Genomic DNA, 20,564 nt, shown 5'->3' on the forward strand with positions numbered 1-20,564 from the left:
GGCTGGAGTGCAATGGCCGGATCTCAGCTCACTGCAAGCTCCGCCTCCCGGGTTCACGCCATTCTCCTGCCTCAGCCTCCTAAGTAGCTGGGACTACAGGCGCCCGCCACCACGCCCGGCTAGTTTTTTGTATTTTTTAGTAGAGACGGGGTTTCACCGTGTTAGCCAGGATGGTCTCGATCTCCTGACCTCGTGATCCACCCGTCTCGGCCTCCCAAAGTGCTGGGATTACAGGCTTGAGCCACCGCGCCCGGCCAACCCCCCAACTTCTACGGCCTGTTAACCTGTTGCCCCTCCACCCCAGCCTCCCAGAGCTGGCACTGTGGGAGGTAGGATGCCAGGCCTGCTGTCAGGGGCCTAGACTTCAGGTGGGAGGGTGAGTGTTGCAGCTGTTGGGCCTGAAGTGACTTCTCTGAGGGGCCCAGAGCCTGTGGAGGGACCAAGGGAAGGGCAGCATGAGGGCAGCACAGGGTACAGTGTCTCCTGCTGGGCTTGGTGTGCCCCGACCCCCACAGGATGAGGCAAGTGGGGATCAGCACCTGCCCGGGCAGCCAGATCTGGGGCTGTTTACAACCCTCTGAACCCAAGCCCCGTTTCCTCCCTGGAGAACCAAACTCCAGAGCAAAGTGCTGCTGTCTGGCCAGACTCCGGCGGAAGGAGAGTTTGGTGTATTTCCCTGGTTGGGGGGTGGGCCCAGCTCTTTTCTGGACCCTCTGGATCAACACACGCTTCCCAAATAGGCCCAGTCCTCAGGCAGTGCTTGGTTGCTGCAGGGACAGAACAGAGGCCCCAGGGCACGCAGAAGGATGGAGGTGGCCAGTGCTTGGCGTGTGGCCAGGGAAAGGGGCAGCAGGGCCTGGTGGCAGCAGTGGTGTCATCAGGCCAAGCAGGACTTGCAAGGAGGAACTGGTGGGGGTGGGGGGTGTGAAGCCCCCCAGTCCTTGCTGAGAGAAACCTGAGTCTGAGGCAGCTGCTGGATATGCTTGGCATCCCTAGCTGTCTCTCTGGGCTGGGTCCTATGCTGGACACCAGGGTGTGGCAGAGAACAGGACGAGCGAGCAGAACTGAGAGGAGGGTGAGCCGTGGGCCAGTCAGGGGAAGAGGACCAGCGGCCCTGCTGGGGAGGGCCGAGGGTGGCGCTGGCCTGGGCAGGGTGGGCACCCTCAGCGGTGTCCCTGAGGCTAGTTGGGCAGTCATAGGGAGACCACTCCAGACGCCTCCTCCCTTCTTTCCCAAGGGGGAGCCTCAGGCTCTGGCTCTGCGGGTGTCTGGCAGCCCCACACTGTTGACACGGGCAAGCAGCAGGCTGGCACGGACCTTTACAAAGATAATCTTTATTGATAATCACAGGCCACAGGGGTGAGCCCTGAGGTTTGGGTTCTGGGGTGAAGGAGAACCCCTGTCCCCTGCCCTGGGCCTCTGCTGGCTGAGGAGGGACAAGCTGAGGGGGCCCCCATGGTGCTCAGACAACCAGGGCCTCCCCGGCAGGGCAGGAGTGTGGGTGCCACAGAGACAGGCCCTTTGCAGAGCTGACCTGGAACCCACCATCCCCACAGCCCGTGTGAGCACAAAGCCCCTGGGTGGGCTGTGCCCTGGCTTGTCAATGATGCCAGTAGAGGCTGGCAGCCGCCCCTCTCGGCACCAGAGACAGTGAGGGAAGGCAGCTGCTGCCGTGAAGAACAAAGACGCTCTGAGGACAGACTTGTCGGGGCTGAGCTGAGGGGCGCAGGGAGGTAGGCCCTGCCCGTGGTCTGGTCAGCTGTCCCTGCCACCGCTACTTTTCTGGTCTGAGGCTGTAGCCTTGGTCAGGTTCCCAGCTTCCCTCTTGAGGACGCTGAGCAAAGTCTGGGAGCTCTCCAGAATCTGGGGCCAGAGAAGTGAGAAAGTTGTTACTGTTCACCTGCTGGGAAGTTCCTAAGCCCCAGCTGTCCTCACACTCAGGTTCTGGGACCTGGCTGTGGGTGCTGTAGCCAAGGGATCCTGTGCGGGGGAAGGCGGAAGCCCAAGGGGACTGGCAGATGGGGTGACAGGGCCCTCTTCCCTCCTGAATCTGACCCAGAACACTTCCTCCCCACCCTCAAAGCCAGGCTCGGTTAGCACTGGCCCAAGACGTGGCTCTTCACACTCTAAGCAGAAAGAACCACATGGCTAGCGAGAACCGGATGAAGACCAGGACCCAGGATGCCCCAGGCCCCCCAGACAGCCCCACGGTCACTCCCGCAGCAGCCTGGGTTCCTCAATGGGCCTGGCCACGCTGCCCCTGCCCGACATGCCAGCGAGGCACAGACTGCCCACAGCTGGGAGCCCCAGACGGTCCTGACGCCCTGCCGCGGCTACACCCCTGCCGCGGCTATCCCCTGATGCTCCGCCTGGCCTCCCGAGCTCCACCTTGAGGTAGGCGGCCTCCGTCTCCGCGATGGTCCGGTCGAACTCGTTGCGAGAGGCAATCTTGCGTGCCAGGTTCTCGTTGACGCGGGCCAGCTTCTCCGTCAGCTGCCTCACCTCATTCTGCAGCCGCTGCTTCTCGTCCTCCTCCTCCTGGATCTGCCGGCACAGCTCCTCCCGCTTCTGGCACAGCTCCTCTATGCCTGGGGGGCCGGGAGGGGCGGCGCTGTGGACCCAGGGCAGGAGCGCGGCGGCGGAGGGCGGACCTCCTTCCACCCGAGGAAGCCAGAGTCAGGCACCACCCCCGAGCACCCGGCGCGGGGCCTGCGAGCCAACGAGGGCTCGGGGCCACGGACACCCAGCCCCCGGCACGGAGGGCTCTGCTCAGCCGCGCGATGCCCGCAACGAGGCGGGTCCAGGGGCACCCCGCTGCGAGCCGGGAACCCGGCCCTGCGGCCCTCCCGACCTCCCCGTCCCGGCTGCGCCGCTCACACTTGACCAGCTCGTTGTTGTAGTTCTGCAGCGCCGCGCCCTGCTGGGTCATGGTCTACGCCTCCCGGGGCGCCGCCACCCCAACCGCCGCGGAACCAGCGCTGTCCGCGCCTGCGCACGACTCCCTGACGGCGCGCCGAACTATCGCGTCATCGGTGAGCGCCTTGTGCGCGTCATGGCTGCGCGTGCAGACTTGCGTCATCGCTTTGCGCCGTGCCGAGGGGATCTCGGAGCCGGTGGCTGCAGATGGCGGCGGCAGTTGTGGTGGCGGAGGGGGACAGCGACTCCCGGCCCGGACAGGAGTTGTTAGTGGCCTGGAATACCGTGAGCACCGGCCTGGTGCCGCCAGCTGCGCTGGGGCTGGTGAGGCCTGGGAAGAGAGCGGCGGCCCCGCGCGGAGTTTCCGGGACCCTATGCATTTTGGGGCGGCCACCTTCGGGTTCATACAGCTCTGTCCGTCATCCGCCTCTGCCCTGTCCTGCCGCTTTCCACTGCCATTCCATTTCATTTCGTTCAGCTCCGCTGGCAGCCCTTCCCTAGCTTCGGCCCAACGTCCGGACACCACGGACAGGGGGCAGCGGAGTTTTTGCAGCCTACCCCTCAGCTTCTTCCCTTCCCCGCCTCTCCCCACCTCTTATGTTGTGTTCCCCTCGCTTCACGGTTTTCTGCGCTCCAGGTGTCTTCCCGGACCAGCGGTGCAGTCCCGCCAAAGGAAGAGGAGCTCCGGGCGGCGGTGGAGGTTCTGAGGGGCCACGGCCTGCACTCGGTCCTGGAGGAGTGGTTCGTAGAGGTGCTGCAGAACGATCTGCAGGCCAACATTTCCCCTGAGTTCTGGAATGCCATCTCCCAATGCGAGAACTCTACGGATGAGCCCCAGTGCCTTCTGCTGCTCCTTGACGCTTTTGGCCTGCTGGAGAGCCGCCTGGATCCCTACCTGCGCAGCCTAGACCTGCTGGAGAAATGGACTCGCCTGGGCTTGCTGATGGGCACTGGTGCTCAGGGGCTGCGAGAAAAAGTCCACACTATGTTGCGCGGAGTCTTGTTCTTTAGTACCCCCAGAACCTTCCAAGAGATGATCCAGCGTCTGTATGGGTGCTTCCTGAGAGTCTATATGCAGAGTAAGAGGAAGGGGGAAGGGGGCACAGACCCGGAACTGGAGGGGGAGCTGGACAGCCGGTATGCCCGTCGCCGGTACTACCGGCTCCTGCAGAGCCCGCTGTGCGCAGGGTGCAGCAGTGACAAGCAACAGTGCTGGTGTCGCCAGGCTCTGGAGCAGTTCCATCAGCTCAGCCAGGTCTTGTGAGTAGTCTGTCCTGATGGCCGTGCTCTCGCTCCTACTGGTTGCTCCCCTGGGTCCAGCTGGCCTCTGCAGAAAGCTGGTGAGCCGTCCTGATAACCAGGAACATGACAGAGAGAGAGTCCCCGGGGTTCCTGTGCAGTGTGTCCTGGACACAGGTGTCTCTCTTCTGTCACTCACCTGCAGTCCCACGGATTCATGCCTTGCCCGTGGTAAGGCCCTATGTGGCTTGTGTCTGCAGCAGCAAATTTCTTAGCAACTCCAAACTTCCTGGACTCTGCAGAATTCCACTGTGCCTTTTGTCGACCCTGGGGCAAGGAATGATTCTCACCCTCGTCGATATTCCTTGCCCTGTAATTGTGAACAGAAGCCTGCTGCTGCTTCTCTCCAGGGAGATCAGGTCACTGTGAGGGCAAGTGGTCTCCTGTCTGGTTTTCTGGAGAGGAGAGGGTTTTGTTGTGAGAGACAGGTCCTGTTGTAGTCCTCTAGCAATTGTCACACCCTCGGCCATTTGTGGTGGCTTTGTCACATTGAACAGAGGTATAGCCACGCAGCTATTTGAGAGGTCTTAGGTGGACTAAAGGAGTGGTCCTGTTGCTGGCAGAGGTCAGGGTGACCATGAAGGGCTTCTGTTGGGCTCATCCCAGCAAAAGTTACACAGCAACCTTTCTCATTCTCCTCTGGAGTCTTTTTGCCACTGTAGACCACAGACTGCACTGAAAGGCACAAACAGTGGCATCTGTGTCTCTGGGGCCAGGGCAGCGGTGCAACTGGGTGTCGTTTCAGATTTGATCCTAGGAGATAAGGGTAGGGCTCCTGATAGCCACACCTGCCGCCACTGATCACATGGGGAAGTCCAGTGTCCCTACCTGGACAGAGGCCAGCTGGGTGGGGACAGCAGAGCCTGGGAGTGCTCTGTGCTCCGAGTGGCTTCTTGAAGCCTTTGGTACCAGCGCCCCAGGCCAACCAGGCAAGGAGAGTGGCTCTGTGCTGTCCTGGCCTTTCCCCTGACAAGGAACAGACACTCCCTAGGGCTGTTCAATGGAGAATGTGTTGGAATGAGGACCTTGACATGGCTGCCTGGAAATTCCTCAGGGGTCGCAGAGGCCCTGGTTCGGGGCTGGCAGGCACAGTGGCCCCCACAGCTGAGGATTGTGGGGAGGTGCGTGCTGGGTGTGGGGGTGTGCGTGTGTGTGCTGCATGCACTCTACAGGCAGGACCGTCCTGGCATGGGGCTGTTCTGGGCTAGAGGGGCCGGTGTATGCTGTGGGTGCCCCATGGCTAGGACTCTCCTCTAGACACAGGCTCAGTCTGCTGGAGCGGGTCAGTGCCGAGGCTGTGACCACCACCCTGCACCAGGTGACCCGGGAGAGGATGGAGGACCGTTGCCGAGGCGAGTACGAGCGCTCCTTCCTGCGTGAGTTCCACAAGGTGAGGGCCCCTCCTTTGGGCTGTGCCCCGCTGGGGACAGGGGAGTAGGTTTCTGGCAAACCTGACACCTGGCTTCGGAAGCATCCAGAGCGTGGAGGCCTGGGTTGGCCTGGACCGGGTGGTGGCTGGAGCTGTTTTGATGTCGGGTAGAGACCAGTACTTCTGGGCCCTGGTGACAGCGAGGACACATCTGAGGTGCGCTCACCAGATCTGCTCAGAATCCCATGGCTGCAGGCAATACCGGGCCAGGGTCCCCAGGGGTTGCCCCAGGCAGGTGTGACGAAGCCGGGCCCACCAGAAGGGCCAGTGAATGGACCCCCTTCTCCTGTTTGCTGCCCTACTTAAGTGTGGACTTGCTTGGCCGGTCCCTCATGGACTGACCTACAGCCGGCCTGCACCACAGCGGGGGCGAGACACCCTCACATGGGGCCTCCAGGCCTCTGCACTGTTGGGGTGTGGTCTGGGGCTCTGCTCTGGGCTCCCAGGGCCATAGGGGAACTGGGCCCACCCCTGTGGGTCCCCCTACCCTGTTCCCACATGTCACCTGTCCTTTCCTCAGTGCTTCGGAGTCCACCTACTGAGGTGCAGATTGGCTGTGATGTCAGGCTTTCAGAGAGAGAGGGCGTCCCCACAGCAGTGGGCAAGAGTGGGCAGTCGGGTGGAGAGGGTGAACATCCGTGCGGTCTTGTCACTGGGTAGCAGGTCTGTGGGATGTGTGCACGCCTGGGCCTCCGCGGTGGAATTGCCGTCTAGGGGTTTGTGCTCACTCAGAGACGCTCTTGTGATGTATGGTGTCATCTGCATGGTGGGGGAGTGGGGGCTGGTCACATGTTTGGTCTCAAGGGTGTGTTTATCCATTTAAGTGGGGGCAAACGTGCCCGCCAGGCACAGCGCACGGGCCATGTGTGTCCGTCATGTCTCATGCTAGGGCTGCTGGTGCCAGTGATAAGTGTGGGCACTGGTGCGTGTGAGAGGCACGAAGACCGCAGGGGGGCTGGGACATCGCCTTTTGGGCCATCACCCACCCTGCAGGTTTTGATGTGCTTCCGCCTCCAGACACAGGTGGCCTTCGGGCTCCCCTTGGTCCTGGCCGACAGAGTGGGTGGCTGCGAGGCTCCTCCCAGCCTATGAGTCAGCGTGGGGCTCACCATGCTTTCCTACAGCTCACGCTAGTGTTCTCCCGACAGTGGATCGAGCGGGTGGTCGGCTGGCTCGGCAAGGTGTTCCTGCAGGACGGCCCCGCCAGGCCTGCGTCTCCTGAGGCCGGCAATACCCTGCGCCGCTGGCGCTGCCACGTGCAAAGGTTCTTCTACCGCATTTACGCCAGCCTGCGCATCGAGGAGCTCTTCAGCATCATCCGAGGTTGTCCCGCCCCGGCCTCGGGGTCCTCTCTCTTGTCTGGGGAGCCTTCCCAGGGCCTTTGCTGTGTCTCCTCTGTGTCTGTCAGAGTCTGGGCTCCCTGTGCCTTCGCCGTGTCTCCTCTGTGTCTGTCAGAGTCTGGGCTCCCTGTGCCTTCGCCGTGTCTCCTCTATGTCTGCGTCTGGGCTCTCTGTGCCTTCGCTGTTGCTCTTGCAGGGGGGTGCACCGGGCAGGGCTGGGACCCTCCCCACTGCGGGCGTCCCCTATGCCTGGATCAGGGCAGGTGTGGCAGATGCTGGACGGTGCTTCTAGGTGTCCACTGCTATGCTCCCTTGTTCTTGGCTCTTGCTGGGGACTGGCCCCTGGGTGTTGCTCTGTCCACCCTGTGGCATTGTGGTCAAATGCATCAGCACGCTGAAGTGTCCGGAGGGACGTCTGGTGCCTAGCAGGTGGTCTCATCATCTTCCTGGGGCTGGCGAGCGCATGTCCTCTCACACACTGCACACACCCTGCACCAGCCCGCACGTGCACACACATCTGTGTCCGTTCCTGAGGGATGTTCCTCTTCTTGTAGACTTTCCAGACTCCCGGCCAGCCATCGAGGACCTCAAGTACTGCCTGGAGAGGACAGACCAGAGGCAGCAGCTGCTCGTGTCCCTCAAGGCTGCCCTGGAGACTCGGCTCCTGCATCCAGGTGCTGTGTGCTGCCCGGCTGCCCAGCGCTCGGGGCTTAGACACTCACCAGAGTGCCCATGTCCAGGGAGCCTGGGGCCCAGTCTGCTAGCCCTGGACTTGTAGGTCTAAGGAAGGAATGGGTGGAGAAGCAGTTGGCGAGGTCCTTAGGGGATCTCGAGTGCCCATCAGCTTGCTTGTTTCTTCTTTGAAGGGAGTCGGGACTGACTGGTAGGTCTGAGGTGATGAGACTTAATTCTCTCAGAACAGACCACCCTGCAGGGCAGGGCCTGTGAGCAGATAGAGATGGGGATGGGGGGACAAGGGAACAAGGCTGCAGTGGGGACCTGTAGACCACCTGACCGGCATGGCCAGCTGTCTACTCGGGCGTTGGCCCCTGGGAGGCTGTGGTCCTGGGCACTGCATGATTGCTGGCCTCTGCCCTGTCTGTAGGCGTCAACACATGTGACATCATCACCCTCTACATCTCTGCCATCAAGGCGCTGCGTGTGCTGGACCCTTCCATGGTCATCCTGGAGGTTGCCTGTGAGCCCATCCGCCGCTACCTGAGGTGAGGGCCGCGCCGGCCCGGGAGCCACTGGGACCCCCGGCATCCTGCTGAGCTCCTCGTGGTCCTGGGGGCAGCCAGAGGGTGTGCTCAGCCCTCAGGACACAAGGTCTCCCCTAGCTGGGGAGTGCACAGGATCAGGCCCAAGGCTCTTTCCTTTCCTCTTGCCGGTGCCGGGCACCTGTCCTTGTCACACGGTGTCACTGTGCCCTCTGTGTGCAGCTGCCAGAGGCCCACCGCAGCCCTTCCTCTGCCTCCTCCTCTCCAGTGCAGAGAGAATCTCTTCCACTTGGCCTCGCCTTGGTGCTGACCAGCCCCCCCGGCTGACCCGGCAAGGAGAGTGGGCTCTGTGCTGTCCCAGCCTTTCCCACAACAAGGAACAGACACTGCCGGGGGTTGTTTGGTGGAGAATGTGCTGGAATGAGGACCTTGACGTGGCCGCCTGGAAATTCCTCAGGGCCGGCAGGCACAGCGGACCCCAGAAGCCGAGCAGTAGCGGCCGGTGGGAATCTGGCGCCTGTGCGGACTTGTTTGGTGCTTTGTGGCTGTAACTGGCCTGGCTTCCGGGCCAGTTCTTTTTTTTTTTTTTTTTCAGAAGATATATCTTTAACTTTTTTTTTTTTTGAGACGGAGTCTCACAGCCAGTCACCCAGGAGTGCAGTGGCTTCATCTCGCTCACTGCTCCTCGCCTCCCAGGTTCACGCCACCTCCGCTCCTCTCAGCCTCCGAGTAGCTGGGACTACAGGCTCTCGGGCCACCATGCCCTCCGGCTAGTTTTTTGTATTTTTAGTAGAGACGGGGTTTCACCATGTTAGGGGCCCGATGGTCTCATCTCCTGACTCCTCCTCGGATCCACCCGGGCCGGCCTCCCAAAGTGCTGGGATTACAGGCTTGAGCCACCGCCTGCTTTTTTTTTTTTTTGAGGTGGAGTCTCTGCTCTGTCGCCTGAGCTGGAGTGCAGCTAGATCTCACCACTGTGAACTCTGCCTCCCGGGTTCACGCCATTCTCCTGCCTCCACCTCTGGAGGTAGCTGGGACTACAGGCTCACCACCATGCCCTCGGGCTAATTTTTTTTGTATTTTAGTAGAGACGGGGTTTCACCGTGTTAGCTGTGGATGGTCTGATCTCCTGCCTCCTGATCTGCCTCCGGCCAGCCTCCCAGTGCTGCTGGATTACAGGTGTGAGCCACCCCACCTGGCCTTTTTTTTTTTCCGAGATAGGCTCTTGCTGTGTCGGAGTGCGCAGGCAGAATCCTATCTCCCTGCAGCCTCGGACACCTGGGCCTGAGTCTTCCTGGCTCAGTGTCCCTAAGTGCTGGGAGCGCGCTCGCAGCTCCTGCTGTTCCCGAGTAGTGTTGAGTTTATTTGTTTTTAAGGAGTCTGACGGGCTTGTCTTTAATACATAGCCTGTCACACTGAGTGTAGAGGCAGGGTCGGTGGTGCTGGCCTAGATGGGGCCGGGACTGGGGTGAGTGGTGGGAGGTGCACGCAGGGTGTCCACACTGTGGGCCACAGCAGCACTCACGTCGGCAGGACACGGGAGGACACGGTGCGGCAGATTGTGGCCGGGCTGACAGGGGACTCGGACGGGACAGGGGACCTGGCTGTTGAGCTGTCCAAGACCGACCCTGCAAGCCTGGAGACAGGCCAGGACAGTGAGGATGACTCGGGCGAGCCAGAGGACTGGGTCCCGGACCCCGTGGATGCCGATCCAGGTCAGCCCCGCACGGCCCCGTTCACCAGCGGGGTGGGGGCTTCAGCCAGGCCGTCTGCTCTGGACTCATCTCTGTCACAGAGCTTGGCTGTGTCAGGTGTGGCCAGTGTCCCAGAGGCTTGAGGGTGTCGAAGTTCAGGGCAGTGCTCCACCCCCCCGCTGGCCTGGGCAGGCCCGTGATGGGCTGTGTTCCTCCGTGGCTAGTCACTGGCCGTGGGGGATGCCCTGCCTCACACTACTTGTGAGCTGTGGGGTGTTCCTGCCCTGCCACCGCACCTGGCAGAGGAGTGAAGATGTGGGTGGCCCCTGAGCCCCATACTGATTTGGCCCTCAGAGTCCTGTTAGGGTGCCAGCTCCTACTCAGGGCCCATCTGTGCCTGGCCCTCGTCTGCGAGGGCTCTCAGGGCTGTGGGGCCCAGGCCTGGCCCCTGCCCTGGCACAGATGGTAAGTCTTCAACACATCTTTAGTCTCAGAGGAAAACCCCAGGACCTTTGGCTTGTCCCCTAAGCCTGCATGGGGGTCCCGGGAGGTCCCTGTGAGGTGGGAGGGGCTGGGGATTGAAGCTTTTGCTACAGGACCTGACTCTAGGTCTCCCAGGAGGCGCCGGGCTGCTCCCAGCCTCGAGGGCCTTCAGGAAGAGCCCTGCCAGGCTGTGCCGTCTGGCTGGGCGGGTTGGGAGGGGGGCGGCCCTGTCCTTGCCCCGGTGCCTGTCAGGTGACACCCCTGCCCCCACCGTGCCAGGGAAGTCGAGCTCCAAGAGGCGTTCATCAGACATCATCAGTCTGCTGGTCAGCATCTACGGCAGCAAGGATCTCTTCATCAATGAGTACCGCTCGCTGCTGGCTGACCGCCTGCTGCACCAGTTCAGCTTCAGCCCTGAGCGGTGAGGCCCACGATGTGCCGGTCATCTCCGGGGTACCGGGGCCTTTGCCAAGCCTCTGTCGGGACAGGGCCCTGATCCTGTGCCTGGGGCCTGGTTGGAGCTGTGCTTCCGCCCCCACTCCTGGCTGAAGGTGTGCTAGCCATCGGGGTGCCCACACAGGACCCCTGCTCTACCTGGGGGGCACCCCCGTGCCCTGCCACAGGTGCTCCTTGGGGCTGGGGCTCACCGCGACACCCTGCCCAGACACTCATCTTTCCAGGGAGATCCGCAACGTGGAGCTGCTGAAGCTGCGCTTTGGCGAGGCCCCAATGCACTTCTGCGAGGTCATGCTGAAGGTGGGTCCCAGCCCCACCCGCTGCCCGGCTGCCCCACAGGTCCCCCGTGACACTGGCTCCTCCTCAGGACATGGCAGACTCCCGCCGCATCAACGCCAACATCCGGGAGGAGGACGAGAAGCGGCCGGCAGAGGAGCAGCCACCGTTCGGGGTCTATGCTGTCATCCTGTCCAGTGAGTTCTGGCCACCCTTCAAGGACGAGAAGCTCGAGGTCCCCGAGGACATCAGGGCAGCCCTGGAGGCTTACTGCAAGAAGTACGAGCAGCTCAAGGTACCTCCACGCCGGGCCGCCCCATGGGCCCTCGGCACCCCCATCCTGCGCTGCAGGGCTCACAGCAGCCTGGTACCTGTGGCCGCCCCGTTGTCACCCGAGTGTCTCTGGGTTGGTCCCGTCTCGCAGTCACCCCTGCAGGAGAGGGACTGGGTCTGGCCCACACTCCATCTGCCTTCCTCCCAGCAACCCTGTGCGCCTGTGAGCGAGAGTCCCCGTGGCCCACAGGAGCTTGGGTGGGCTCTGCTGGGCCCAGGTCTCTCGACTGCTTTACGGGGACCCCTGTGGCCACAGCAGGCCCCGCCCTCTGAGCGTTTCCTCCTCTTTCACCATCCGTCCTCTGCCTCTCAGAACCGGGGCTTGGGGTGCCTTGTGTCACTGCAGGGAGGCAGCCGGGGAGCCAGAGTTGCCCTCTGCCCAGGGCAGCGCTCCCAAGCACACCTGACTCCCAGGACTGCAGCCCTGCCCCCTTCTCCAGGTCTGTTTCCTCGAGAACTACCTTTGCAGGTTCCAGCGGTACTTGAGGACCGGGGCTGTGGGTCTGTGGTGGGAATAGGAGGGAAGCAGATGTGGGGAGTGGAGGAGTGAGCCCTGGCCTGGAGGTCACTGGCAGACGGGGACAGTGTGCCCAGGTGATGGTGTTGGCCGTGTTTGGCTCACATCCCTGGCAGCACTGCCGATCCCAGCAGTCCCAGGACAGGCGTCCAGAGCCCAAGGGTTGGGACCAGGCTTGGAGGTTCTTTCCCTGAGCTCATAGTCAGGTGAGATGTGTCGGCTGGCGGAGGAAGGGGTTAGGATAGCCATCACAGGCAGGTTCCAGGGCTTTCAGTCTGATGTGTGGGGCCTGTGGGGCCTCCAGTATGCCCAGCAATGCTCAAGAGTGGGGTGGGGTGGGCACCCCAGCGGGGGAAATGTGAGGAGAGGGTCCTGGGGCACAGCCGGCATCCAGGCTGCAGACCCCAATCCCAGGAGCCCCAGGAGCCCCAGGAGGGGGATGGTCCAGCCTCAGCCAGGGCCAGAGGAGCAGTCTTAGGACAGAGCCGCCAGGAGGCTGGCAGGTGGGGCTGAGTTCAAAGGAGGGTCCGCAGCTTCTCCAGGTCTGCTGTCAAGGAGGCTGGACCTAGATGTGTGTTCTTTTTTTCTTTGGCGAGTAAGAGGGCCTTGCTGTGTTGACAGGCCAAGGGAACTTACTCCTAGGGGAGGGGAGGGCGATATGTGCACTTTAGAAACCAAGGGGGAAGCTTCCTTCCAGAGACAGACAAGGGGAGGGCCAGGCAGAGGCCCCAGGGCGGGAGGCTACGGGGCTCTGGTAGGGCCGGGCTGCTGACCACGGTGGCGAGTGTCTGCTGCCTCCCTCCAGGCCTCAGCTTGGCTCTGGAAGAGTCCAGGTGTCCCTTGCAGCTTGTGGAGGGTCCGTGTGGCTCCTGCCTGCTCCTGGTGGAAAGGAGGGCCCTGGCAATCCCCGCACCTCCAGCTGTGGCCTGTGCTACAGCCTGGCATCTCTGGAGCCTGCGGGCACCATGCCCCTCTGCGTTCTGGTACACATCATCTGTGTGGCTGGGCTGCACGCTCGGCCCCTTTCCCCGCCCCTTCTGGCTGCCTCAGGCTCTCCAGCACCACTTCCAGGCGAGGTCCCACTGGCCTCCCTCCAGGGTCCCGCTTCGGGTCCCAGGCATGGCTCAGCCACTGCCCATTGCTCAGGCCTGAAGTGCTGGGACAGCCACACTCCAGTGTGTCTTAACCTCAGTGGGACACAGGAGTAGCTTAGGAAGGCCCCTGGTCTGTGCTGAGGGGTCCCACCAGCAGAGCTCCTGGCCAAGGGACCTTGCTGGACACCTGGCTGGCCATACAGCCCACAGCGTCTACGCCTGAGCCAGCTGCTTCTGAGCCCTTGCATCTGTCCTGCTGCAGGCTGACCAGTGGCGTTTGTGGAGGTCACGGCCTTGGAGCCAGAGCTAGGACCAAGGCAAGCCACTGACAACTCCTCTATTTTCTGTCTGTAAAGAGAGGTTTGTTTCCGTTAAGAGCTGCCGGATCCTGGAAGGACTCAGGAGCCCTTGGCCCACAGAGCAGGTGTGTCAGTGCCCCGGTGCCACCGGCACAGAGTACCACAAACCAGGGGGCTTAGAAGAAACGATCATCTTACAGAAGTCAGAAGTCTAAAGTCAGGCCAGCAGGGCCCTCCGACGGCTCTAGGGGAAGCTGCTTCCTCCTCTTCCAGCTTCTGGGAGCTCCAGGAGCTCCTGGGCCTGTGGGTGGCTTGCTCTGGTCTCTGCCGTGTCGCCCATGATGATCCCCCGTGTCTCTGTTCCTCTTAGAAGGACACTTACTCTATTCCAGGGTGATGTCATTTTAATTATATCTTTAATGACCGTATTTCCACATAAGATCCCATCAGAGGCACTGGGAGTTAGGAGTTCATGTGTCTTTTTTTGAGGGGCACAATTCAGTGCATAACAGTCTGCCCCATGGCGGGTCCCTCCAGCGTGCAAGTGACAGTTAACCCCAGTAGCCCTAAAAGTCTTCACCATTTCAGCATCAACTCCAAGTCCAAAAATCCCATCTAAATATCGTCCACACGAAGTTCCACAGCTCAGCATGTAAATACCGTCTAAACGAGGCACGGGTGAGGCTTGGAGTGCGCTTCATTCCTCTCCAGCTGGGACACTGTGAAATCAGGCAACAAATCATCTGTTTCAGAAGTTCCACCATAAGACAAGCATAGACATTCCCACCCCAAAAGGGAAAACTGGGAGGAAAAAGGTTGGCAGGTCCCAAGTGAGTTCAAACCCAGCAGCTGAAATTCCAGTTGACTTCCAGGCCTGCAAATCCTCTTTGGCTCCCTGCTCAGTCCTCAGCCTGCAGGGGCAGCCCCGCCTCGTCAGCTTCGGCCTTGGCCTCTGCAGCTCAGCTCTTGGAGCCTGCCTTCCTTTCGGTCCAGCCTGGCAGCACTTCAGATGGTACAAAATTCTCACACACCTTGTTGCCTTATCATGCAGCTCACCAGTGTCCAAGCGCTCAGACAGGTGGGTCCGCAGGCCTTTCCCAGAGGCCCCACCTGTCCCTGTCTGCTGCTGAGATGGTTAGTTGGATGCACAGGTCACATCTCATCTCTAGCAAACCCTGGTCCAACCACACCCTTGGCCACGTCTCAGAGCTGCCTGGATACAGCATTTTTCAGATCCCCAAGGGCTGGTGCCTTTTTGCTTAATGGTTCCTGCCTCACTGATGGTTTCCCTCTTGTGTCTGCTGTAAGTAGCAAGGAGAAGCCAGGTGGCACTTTCCACACTGCTTGGAAATCTCAGCTGAATGTCCAGGCTCATCAGCTGTAGGCCCCACCATGCACCCAACAGTAGAGCCCCAGCCAGCCAAGCTTTCTGCTGCCTCCTCTGGTTCCCAGTAGCACACTCATTTCCACCTGAGACCTCACTGGAAGCACCTGTTGGGTCGGCATTGCTGCTGGTATCCAGTCTGTGATGCTGTGTGTATTCTCCAAGACGACGGCAGCTCTCCTCTCCCGGCCGTTTCCGGGCTTGTCTTCACGCCTTTCCACCAACAGTCGCGCAGGCCCTCACCATAGTTCTTCCAGCCTCTCCCCATCACCCACTTCCAAAGCTGCTGCCACCGTTCTCGGTGTTAGGTTTCCACAGCGCCCTTCCTGGTACCAAAATCTGTTCACTTCTTGTGGTTGCTGTAACAAAGTGTCAAACTGGGTGGCTTAAAAAAAACAGAAATAGATTGTCTTAAGTTCTGGAGGCTGGAAGTCCAAGGTGAAGGTATTGGCAGGGCCCCGTTCCCTCTGAAACCTCTTAGAGACCTCCGTTGCCCCCCAGTTTCTGGTGTTTGCCACAGCCCGTGGTGTTTCTTGGCTTGTGGCCGCATTGCTCCAGGCGGCCTCTGTCTTCGTGTGCTGCCTCCCCGCCTGCCTGTGTCTTCCCATCTTTCCTTTGCTTAGAAGGGCCCTGGTCATTTGGATTAGGGTGCACCCCACTCCAGTGTGACCTCAGTTGTATCTGCATCAACCCTGTTGTAAATACAGCCACATTTCCAAGCACTGGGGGTTAGGAGGCAGACGTAGCCTTTTTGGGACACACCTTGTGACGCTGGCCCCATTGCCATTTCATGGTGGCTGAGCAGGTAGGGACCCCACCCAGTCCTGTGCTCTCACTGCTCACCTGCCTGCCAGAGTGGGGTGGGGCAGGTGGCTTTGGGAGCCCCTTTCTCACCCGGTACCAGGTGGCAGAGCCCATGGGCCTGAGCCCCCTGCAGCCGAGCTGCCCAGGCTGACCCAAGCCCTCCTTAGGCCATGCGGACCCTCAGTTGGAAGCACACCCTGGGCCTGGTGACCATGGACGTGGAGCTGGCTGACCGCACGCTGTCTGTGGCGGTCACCCCGGTACAGGCGGTGATCTTGCTGTATTTTCAGGACCAAGGTGAGCCCACCAGCCCCTAGCTAGTCTGCCCCGGCCACATGGCCCAGGTGTGGGTGAGGGACTGTTCCCCAGTGACGGTGTGGTTTGGGGCAGCTGCGCCAGCAGGCAGCACCCTTCCCTTTCCCACGGGCAAGGCAGGGTGGTCTGGGAGCCCCCCGACCTCTGGGCTGACAGGAGGCAGGGGAGGTGCAGCCTGTGCCCAGTCTGCCCAGTGTCCCGGTCACTCTGCACGCAGCCAGCTGGACCCTGGAGGAACTGAGCAAGGCAGTGAAGATGCCCGTGGCACTGCTACGGCGGCGGATGTCTGTGTGGCTGCAGCAGGGCGTGCTGCGCGAGGAGCCCCCCGGCACCTTCTCTGTCATTGAGGAGGAGCGGCCTCAGGACCGGGACAACATGGTGCTCCTGGACAGTGACGACGAGAGCGACTCCGGCATGGCCTCCCAGGCTGACCAGAAGGAGGAGGAGCTGCTGGTGCGTGTGCGGGCCCGTGGCGGGTGGCGGGGAGGGCCTGCGGGTGCCTGATGGGGGCTGGCCTGTGTCCGCAGCTCTTCTGGACATACATCCAGGCCATGCTGACCAACCTGGAGAGCCTCTCGCTGGATCGTATCTACAATATGCTCCGCATGTTTGTGGTGACCGGGCCTGCGCTGGCCGAGATTGACCTGCAGGAGCTGCAGGGCTACCTACAGAAGAAGGTGCGGGACCAGCAGCTCGTCTACTCGGCCGGCGTCTACCGCCTGCCCAAGAACTGCAGCTGATGCACCCACCCGCCTGCCCGCCAGGTGCTGCCCTGCAGGTGCTCTCATCCTCCCATGCCAGCCCCTGCCCGCCTGTGTCCCAGAATGCACTGCTCAGGGGCACGCCCACTCCCACCCCCACAGTGTGCAGATTAAAGCAAGTCAGGTCATCTTTTTCTATCCTGGTGGCTTTGTGGGGCCCCCCAGATGCCCCTCTATCCTGGGCCTCTCTCAGCCTGGCAGGGCCTGCTCCTCAGCAGCAGGTGAGGGGCCACCCAGGCCTACACATCTGCACTGGGAATCAGCCTCCTGAGAGCTTCCCAGGCCGCCCCCGCCTGGGTGCTCAGGAAGCCGCACGTGAAACCCCACTTCACACCTGGGCCATGGCTCAGGCAGCCACGTCCTAGGACTTGGTGCTACCTGCCAGACCTCCAGCTCCATCCCTGTGCCTCTGGCCTTTGGAAGGAGCCCTGGGGTCACCCTCTGCTCAGCCTGTGCCCACCCCACGTGCCGGGCCAGAAGGTCTCCAGCAAGGCTGGGAGGTTGCATGGGTTCGGTTGGAATTGCTTAGGCTGGCGAATGACCTCTTGGCCAACACGCCTCATCTCCGGCAGCAAAGCTCTGCTCAAGGCTATGCCCTAGTGGCCAGAGGGACTGGGCACTTGTCCCCTGCTCCACACTTGGGCAGGGTGGCCGCAGAGCTCAGCCTCACAGGTGTGCCTCGGAAAGGCAGGTCGCCCCCCTGTCCCCCACATGTGTGGTCATGCGTGTGCAGGCTGCCCAGGGCCTGTCCCAGAGGCTGGCACTGGGAGAGGGAGACGCCACAAAGCTGAACAAGGGCCCTAGGGTCCAGCTCTGGGCTCTTCTGCTGCTAAAACCTGGGCCTCTCTCCCAGAGGTGCCATTTCCAGGCCAGACATGTTCCACCCCGATGGTGCCGTCCTCCCGGGGGACAAAGGCCCTTTGAACCGGCGCCTCGAGTCCCGCTCCTGCTGCAGCACCTTCCCAGGCTGTGCGCTGCGCCTGGCTTCAGTGCTCCCGCCGCTGTCCCCAGATACCCTTGCTGGTTCCCACATGTCCACTGTCCTGGGCTCCTGCAGCCGCCGCCCAGCACCCTCCCACCTCTCCAGATCTGGCCTGTTTGAGCCGTCCTGCTCCGTGGACATGCCTGCACCCTCCTGACTCTGGAGAACTCTGTTTGTCTCGGGGCTTGAAGGAGGAAGTGGTTGGGATTAGGCAGGTGTCAGATGCACAGCCTCTGGCCATCAGGCCTCTGCCCCGCCAAGGAGGGCTGCTTCCACCCATGTTATATCTCCCTTCCAGCCCTGGGCCCTGCCACCTGCTCCACTTCACTCCAAGGCTGGCTGTGCTGCTGTCACACAGAGGGACCCCTCTTCTGAATTCTGGTGTGGGGGGTCCCGATTGCTCTGATGCCCACTGTCTCAGGCGGTGGCCTTGCCTGGATCCCGCTGACCATGGCCACCACCTGGCCCCAGGCTGGGTGTGCCATTGTCCTAAGCAGGATACAAACCTGTTGGGCTGGCCTGTCCGGTGTCACTGCCAGCCTGGCTGTGGCACACCTTTTGTTCTGTGTCTGTGGATTCCATCGCTGGATGTGTCCTGAAGACAAGGGTAAAAAGTGCATGTCAGGTCACGGTGTCACTCAGCAAGTCAGAGGTCCGAGGACCTCAGCAGGAGGGTGTCTGTCAACAGGCAAGGGGGTCCCTGGTGACCAGGTCCACTGGGGCCAGGCTGTGCCCACCCCGCCCCCCTGCGCCCCATGGGTCCTGAGCTGGCAGGAAGCCTGGCCTTGGTTGGCTGTGGGGCAGGTGTTTCCTTCTGCTGCCTGGCGGTTTGCTTGGCAGGTTCAGAGGAGGGGAAGCCGGGAGGGCAGGGTCCTCTCTCCCAGCCTGGAACAGCAGGTTCAGGAAGGAGGCTGGAATTAACCCTGGCCATGCTGGCCTGTGGTCGACTTCCGTGGGCAACGCTTGCCTTTTCTGCAGAGGAAACAGCCCCTGGGGCTCCAACTTCAGTGACGCCTTTAGTCTGGAGCCTTGGATGGTGGATGTCCAGGAGGCAAGGCTTGGGGTCCTGCTCAGATGGGGTGGCTAGTGTACCCCAGACCTTTCCAGGTTGATGGGGGATTCCCTTGTGTGCCAGCAACCCTTCTGACCTGAGCTTTGCCAGGGCATGAGCCAGACTCTCCCAGAAGCAGTGGGGAGGGAGGCTGAGTGCAAGCCCACCCGCTTAGCCCTCCTTGGCCCCTTCCTGCCCCGGCCCTGGAGGAAGGTGACCTGCAGCCAGCTGGGGCCCAGCCCACACGCTGAGCTGCCGCAGTCCTTATGCTGGGAGGGAGCTGAGGCCGAGGCTGCCTACCGCCCACCCCCCAAGGTTGCCAGGCCACTGCACCCACATCAAGGCCTGGAGTGCCGCCCACCCCCTTTCACTGTGAAGGACTTGGCCGGGCGTGGTGGCTCACACCTATAATCCCAGCACTTTGGGAGGTCGAGGCGGGCAGATCATGAGTTCAGGAGATCGAGACCATCCTGGCGAACACGGTGAAACCACTGTGAAGGACTGTCCGTAAGACCAGGCCAGCCCCATTGCTGCCTCTGCCTCAGAACTGGCCTGAGCTGGCCATTCTCTCAGGCCTCTGTCCACCCTACCTGTCCCATTCCCAGGGCTGCTTTTGTCAGTGGCTCCCTGAATCGTGGTGCCCAAGGGCAAATGACACACTGGCACCGTGAGGCCCCCCACCCCCACCTCACAGTCCCACTGTGAAGTCAGCGCCTTCCAATAGTTCCGTCAGAGGTGTGCAGTGGGGCCAGGGCTGGACATGGCCCCTGGTCCCCAGCCTGCGTCCTGCCTGCGTGGCGGCCCCTTGGGCCTCACATGTTTGTCTCTTCTGCTCATCCCTGCTGCAGGTGCCTCCTCCTGCCCCCTCACCCCGCTCTCAGCCAGGGCTCCCCTTTCCCAGGCAAGGTGGGAGCTCTGGTGTCCTTCTGGTGGCCACCAGGGCAGGGGCAGACCTGGAGGCCCTCTACAGGCAGGTGACCGGCCCCATGGCTATGTGGCCCTGTCTCTGCAGCTGGAACCTACTGTGAATGCAGCCTTGGCCTCAGCCGCGAAGCCCTCATCGCCCTCCTTGTGGTGCTGGCGGGCGTCAGTGCCAGCTGCTTCTGTGCCCTTGTCATCGTGGCAGTTGGTGTCTTGCGGGCCAAGGGGTGCGTGAACCCCGGGGCCGGGAGTGGGTGGGAGTGAGGCCAGGCTGCCTGCCCTGGGCCCTCGGTCTTGCAAGAGGGGCCTTTACCCCTGGGTGGGCTGTCACCTGGGGTAGGAATGGTGTTTCCTAGGCGTGTGTTGGGGGAGGTTCGGGGGCCCAACACTGTTCCAGGACTCATGTCGGTCTTCATCCCCTCAGTGAAACATGTCCGAGACTAGTGGACAACAGGTGAGCACCAGGGAGGCCCTCGAGGGGGGTGCGCTGTCTCAAGGGAGGTCCTGGGGTGGGGCGTGTTGTCTTAGGGGAGGCCCTTGGCGCAGGAAGCTATCCCAAGGGAGTCCCTGGAGGAGGAGGGGTGCTGTCCCAGGGGAGGCCCTTTGTGGGACTGCGCTGTCCCAGACACTGGCCTGCCCTGGAGGATCAGGACTCCACCAGCTTGTGCTGACCTGGCCCCTGTCATGCAGGTTGATGGAGAATTTTGGGGTCCAGGAAAATCGCATGGACCTGCACCCGGTATACGTGGAGTCCCAGCTAATGGACGCTGACCTGGAGGTCTCCATGATGCCACCACTAGAGGATCAGAGCCTTGTGGCCATTCCCATGGAGGCTTCTCCAGAGGAGCCGCCGCCACCCCCGCCCCTACCACCTGAGTAGGGCTGAGGGCAGCTAGGGGAGGGGAATTAAAGTGTATTTAGTGATTGTGTACTGTCCTCCCTGCAGGCTCTCACACCCCTCAAGGCTGCATCATGGGGGGTGCACACGCC

At 61.8% G+C, this 20,564-nt stretch overlaps 3 protein-coding genes and 1 long non-coding RNA gene across 6 annotated transcripts; 2 read left to right on the forward strand and 2 right to left on the reverse strand.

The window, feature by feature from the left end:
• Positions 1–1,314: 1,314 nt before the first annotated feature.
• SSNA1 (SS nuclear autoantigen 1) lies at positions 1,315–3,054 on the reverse strand. The gene is made up of 3 exons (XM_003911032.3): positions 2,878–3,054; positions 2,389–2,588; positions 1,315–1,863 (listed from the first exon to the last, which is right to left on the reverse strand). The coding sequence occupies exons 1-3, from the start codon at positions 2,927–2,929 to the stop codon at positions 1,756–1,758; spliced, it is 360 nt and encodes a 119-aa protein (XP_003911081.1). The 5' UTR covers positions 2,930–3,054; the 3' UTR covers positions 1,315–1,755.
• Positions 3,049–16,750, forward strand: ANAPC2 (anaphase promoting complex subunit 2). 2 transcript variants are annotated; one of them, XM_009187780.1, is made up of 13 exons: positions 3,049–3,240; positions 3,554–4,176; positions 5,473–5,605; positions 6,793–6,967; positions 7,539–7,658; positions 8,090–8,207; positions 9,738–9,919; positions 10,661–10,802; positions 11,062–11,137; positions 11,205–11,408; positions 15,712–15,841; positions 16,077–16,312; positions 16,387–16,750. In XM_009187780.1, exons 1-13 carry the CDS (start codon positions 3,124–3,126, stop codon positions 16,597–16,599), a joined length of 2,469 nt encoding a protein of 822 aa, XP_009186044.1. In that variant the 5' UTR covers positions 3,049–3,123; the 3' UTR covers positions 16,600–16,750. The 2 variants fall into 2 exon arrangements, with proteins under 2 accessions (XP_009186044.1, XP_021782706.1); XM_021927014.2 differs by lacking the exons at positions 15,712–15,841; positions 16,077–16,312; positions 16,387–16,750 and adding an exon at positions 11,793–15,240.
• On the reverse strand, positions 13,756–19,307 carry LOC103878056. 2 transcript variants are annotated; one of them, XR_004178044.1, is made up of 3 exons: positions 19,244–19,307; positions 18,109–18,197; positions 13,756–14,075 (listed from the first exon to the last, which is right to left on the reverse strand). It is a non-coding gene; the product is annotated as an uncharacterized LOC103878056 (long non-coding RNA). The 2 variants fall into 2 exon arrangements; XR_001895549.3 differs by lacking the exon at positions 19,244–19,307 and adding an exon at positions 19,059–19,092.
• On the forward strand, positions 19,066–20,503 carry TMEM210 (transmembrane protein 210). Its single transcript, XM_003911054.5, has 4 exons — positions 19,066–19,501; positions 19,666–19,801; positions 19,999–20,028; positions 20,265–20,503. The coding sequence occupies exons 1-4, from the start codon at positions 19,414–19,416 to the stop codon at positions 20,452–20,454; spliced, it is 444 nt and encodes a 147-aa protein (XP_003911103.1). The 5' UTR covers positions 19,066–19,413; the 3' UTR covers positions 20,455–20,503.
• The last annotated feature ends 61 nt before the right edge of the window (positions 20,504–20,564 follow it).

Source organism: Papio anubis, chromosome 13 (genome assembly GCF_008728515.1).
Source record: "Papio anubis isolate 15944 chromosome 13, Panubis1.0, whole genome shotgun sequence".
Classification (NCBI taxonomy): Eukaryota; Metazoa; Chordata; class Mammalia; order Primates; family Cercopithecidae; genus Papio; species Papio anubis.

Coding starts and splice junctions, on each gene's coding strand:
- ANAPC2 (XM_009187780.1), top strand. CDS start 3,124: ATGGCGGCGGCAGTTGTGGTGGCGGAGGGGGACAGCGACTCCCGGCCC. Junction 10,803..11,061: donor TTCAGCTTCAGCCCTGAGCG/GTGAGGCCCACG, acceptor TCATCTTTCCAG/GGAGATCCGCAACGTGGAGC. Junction 15,842..16,076: donor GCTGTATTTTCAGGACCAAG/GTGAGCCCACCA, acceptor CTCTGCACGCAG/CCAGCTGGACCCTGGAGGAA.
- TMEM210 (XM_003911054.5), top strand. CDS start 19,414: ATGGCCCCTGGTCCCCAGCCTGCGTCCTGCCTGCGTGGCGGCCCCTTG. Junction 19,502..19,665: donor TCTGCTCATCCCTGCTGCAG/GTGCCTCCTCCT, acceptor CTGTCTCTGCAG/CTGGAACCTACTGTGAATGC. Junction 20,029..20,264: donor CCGAGACTAGTGGACAACAG/GTGAGCACCAGG, acceptor CCTGTCATGCAG/GTTGATGGAGAATTTTGGGG.
- SSNA1 (XM_003911032.3), bottom strand. CDS start 2,929: ATGACCCAGCAGGGCGCGGCGCTGCAGAACTACAACAACGAGCTGGTC. Junction 2,589..2,877: donor CAACAACGAGCTGGTCAAGT/GTGAGCGGCGCA, acceptor CCGGCCCCCCAG/GCATAGAGGAGCTGTGCCAG. Junction 1,864..2,388: donor CGGAGGCCGCCTACCTCAAG/GTGGAGCTCGGG, acceptor CTCTGGCCCCAG/ATTCTGGAGAGCTCCCAGAC.